Here is a 1,672-nt window from a genome sequence, read left to right as displayed (position 1 = left end):
CAAGTATCACGTGAAGAGAACTAGCATAAGCATAATACAGGTTGTTACATTCTTTCCCCCTTAAAAACATTCGTCCTCGAATGTTAGCATGGTTATCCAGCCCAAACAAGTTCAAGCCTAAATTAGTGCTACTATTAATCACATAATACAAATAGACTTATACTTACTTGTCATCGTCTAGACTAAGCCTTTTCATCCTTCTCATGGATCTGAAAGAGATGAGGATACTTCAATTTCGTTGCTTCTTCTGCTTCCCATGTAACTTCTTCTACTTGTTGGTTCCTCCATAATACTTTTACAGAAGCTACTTCTTTATTTCTTAACTTCCTAACTTGTCGATCCAGAATAGCAATGGGTACTTCTTCATAAGTGAGATCTCCCGTAACCTGTACATCTTCAGTAGGAGTAATATGAGATGGGTCACCTATGCATTTCCGAAGCATCGAGACATGAAACACCGGATAAACTGATGAAAGCTCTTGTGGTAGCTCTAACTCATAGGCTACTTGGCCAACTCTTCGAATAATCTTATATGGCTCTATATAGCGTGGACTCAATTTTTCTTTTTTACCAAACCTCATTACCCCTTTCATTGGTGAAACCTTCAAGAACACCCAATCCCCTATAGAAAATTCTAGTCCTCTCCTTCTAACTTTCGCATATGATTTATGTCGACTTTGAGCTGTTTCTAGCCGCTGCCGTATCACTTTGACTTTTTCCATAGCTTGATGAACAAGATCTGGCCCAAATAAGGCAGTTTCAACTTTTTCGAACCAGCCAATTGGGGATCTACATTTTCTTCCATATAAAGCTTCATAAGGTGCCATTTTAATACTTGAATGGTAGCTATTGTTGTATGCAAACTCGATCAATGGCAAATGATCATCCCAACTACCTTTGAAGTCCAATGTACAAGCTCGCAGCATATCCTCGAGTGTTTGAATTGTACGCTCCGCCTGACTATCTGTTTGAGGGTGAAAGGCTGTACTTAAATTCACTTGTGTTCCTAAACTCTTCTGAAATGACTTCCAAAAATTTGCAGTGAATTGAGCTCCCCTATCAAATAAAATAGAGATTGGCACTCCATGTAGACGAACTATCTCTTTAATATACAACCTCGCATATTCCTCAACTGTATAAGTAGTCTTGACCGGCAAGAAGTGCGCTGATTTGGTCAGTCTATCAACAATTACCCATATAGAATCAAACTTCCGAAATGAACGAGGCAAATCAGTGACAAAATCCATATTGATCATATCCCACTTCCAAATTGGAAGTTCTATGCACTGCATATAACCTCCGGGCTTTTGGTGCTCTACTTTCACTTGTTGACAATTTGGACATTGAGCCACGAATTCCGCAATGTTCTTCTTCATGTCCCCCCACCAATACATTTCTTTTAAGTCATGATACATTTTAGTTGACCCCGGATGGACAGAATATCTCGAATGATGCACTTCCATCATAATCCTCTTTCTTAATTCAGCTACATTAGGTACACACAATCTGTTTTGACATCGAAGTACTCCCTCTTGCGTAAGCTCAAATGCCTTTGTCATACCCTGTTGTACCTTCTCCTTAAGCTTTAATAGAATAGGATCCATGTACTGCTTCTCTTTCACTTCTATTACTAATGAGGATTTTGCCGCATTTTGCACAATAACCCCTTTGT

The 1,672-nt window shown here is 39.1% G+C and overlaps 1 protein-coding gene across 1 annotated transcript; it reads right to left on the bottom strand.

The window, feature by feature from the left end:
* Positions 1–182: 182 nt before the first annotated feature.
* Positions 183–1,376, bottom strand: LOC125853079 (uncharacterized). The gene is made up of 2 exons (XM_049532749.1): positions 1,117–1,376; positions 183–789 (listed from the first exon to the last, which is right to left on the bottom strand). Exons 1-2 carry the CDS (start codon positions 1,374–1,376, stop codon positions 183–185), a joined length of 867 nt encoding a protein of 288 aa, XP_049388706.1.
* Positions 1,377–1,672: the final 296 nt, after the last annotated feature.

This window comes from Solanum stenotomum, unplaced genomic scaffold, assembly GCF_019186545.1.
Source record: "Solanum stenotomum isolate F172 unplaced genomic scaffold, ASM1918654v1 scaffold9003, whole genome shotgun sequence".
Classification (NCBI taxonomy): Eukaryota; Viridiplantae; Streptophyta; class Magnoliopsida; order Solanales; family Solanaceae; genus Solanum; species Solanum stenotomum.
The sequence above is the reverse complement of the archived record's forward strand: the minus strand, read 5'-3'. Positions and strand labels throughout refer to the sequence as shown.

What these genes read in the sequence shown, in the direction of transcription:
- LOC125853079 (XM_049532749.1), bottom strand. Translation starts at nt 1,376, where the DNA reads ATGAAGAAGAACATTGCGGAATTCGTGGCTCAATGTCCAAATTGTCAA. An exon ending in ACAGTTGAGGAATATGCGAG is followed by an intron (nt 790 to 1,116) that starts GTTGTATATTAA and finishes AAGAAAATGTAG; the next exon opens with ATCCCCAATTGGCTGGTTCG.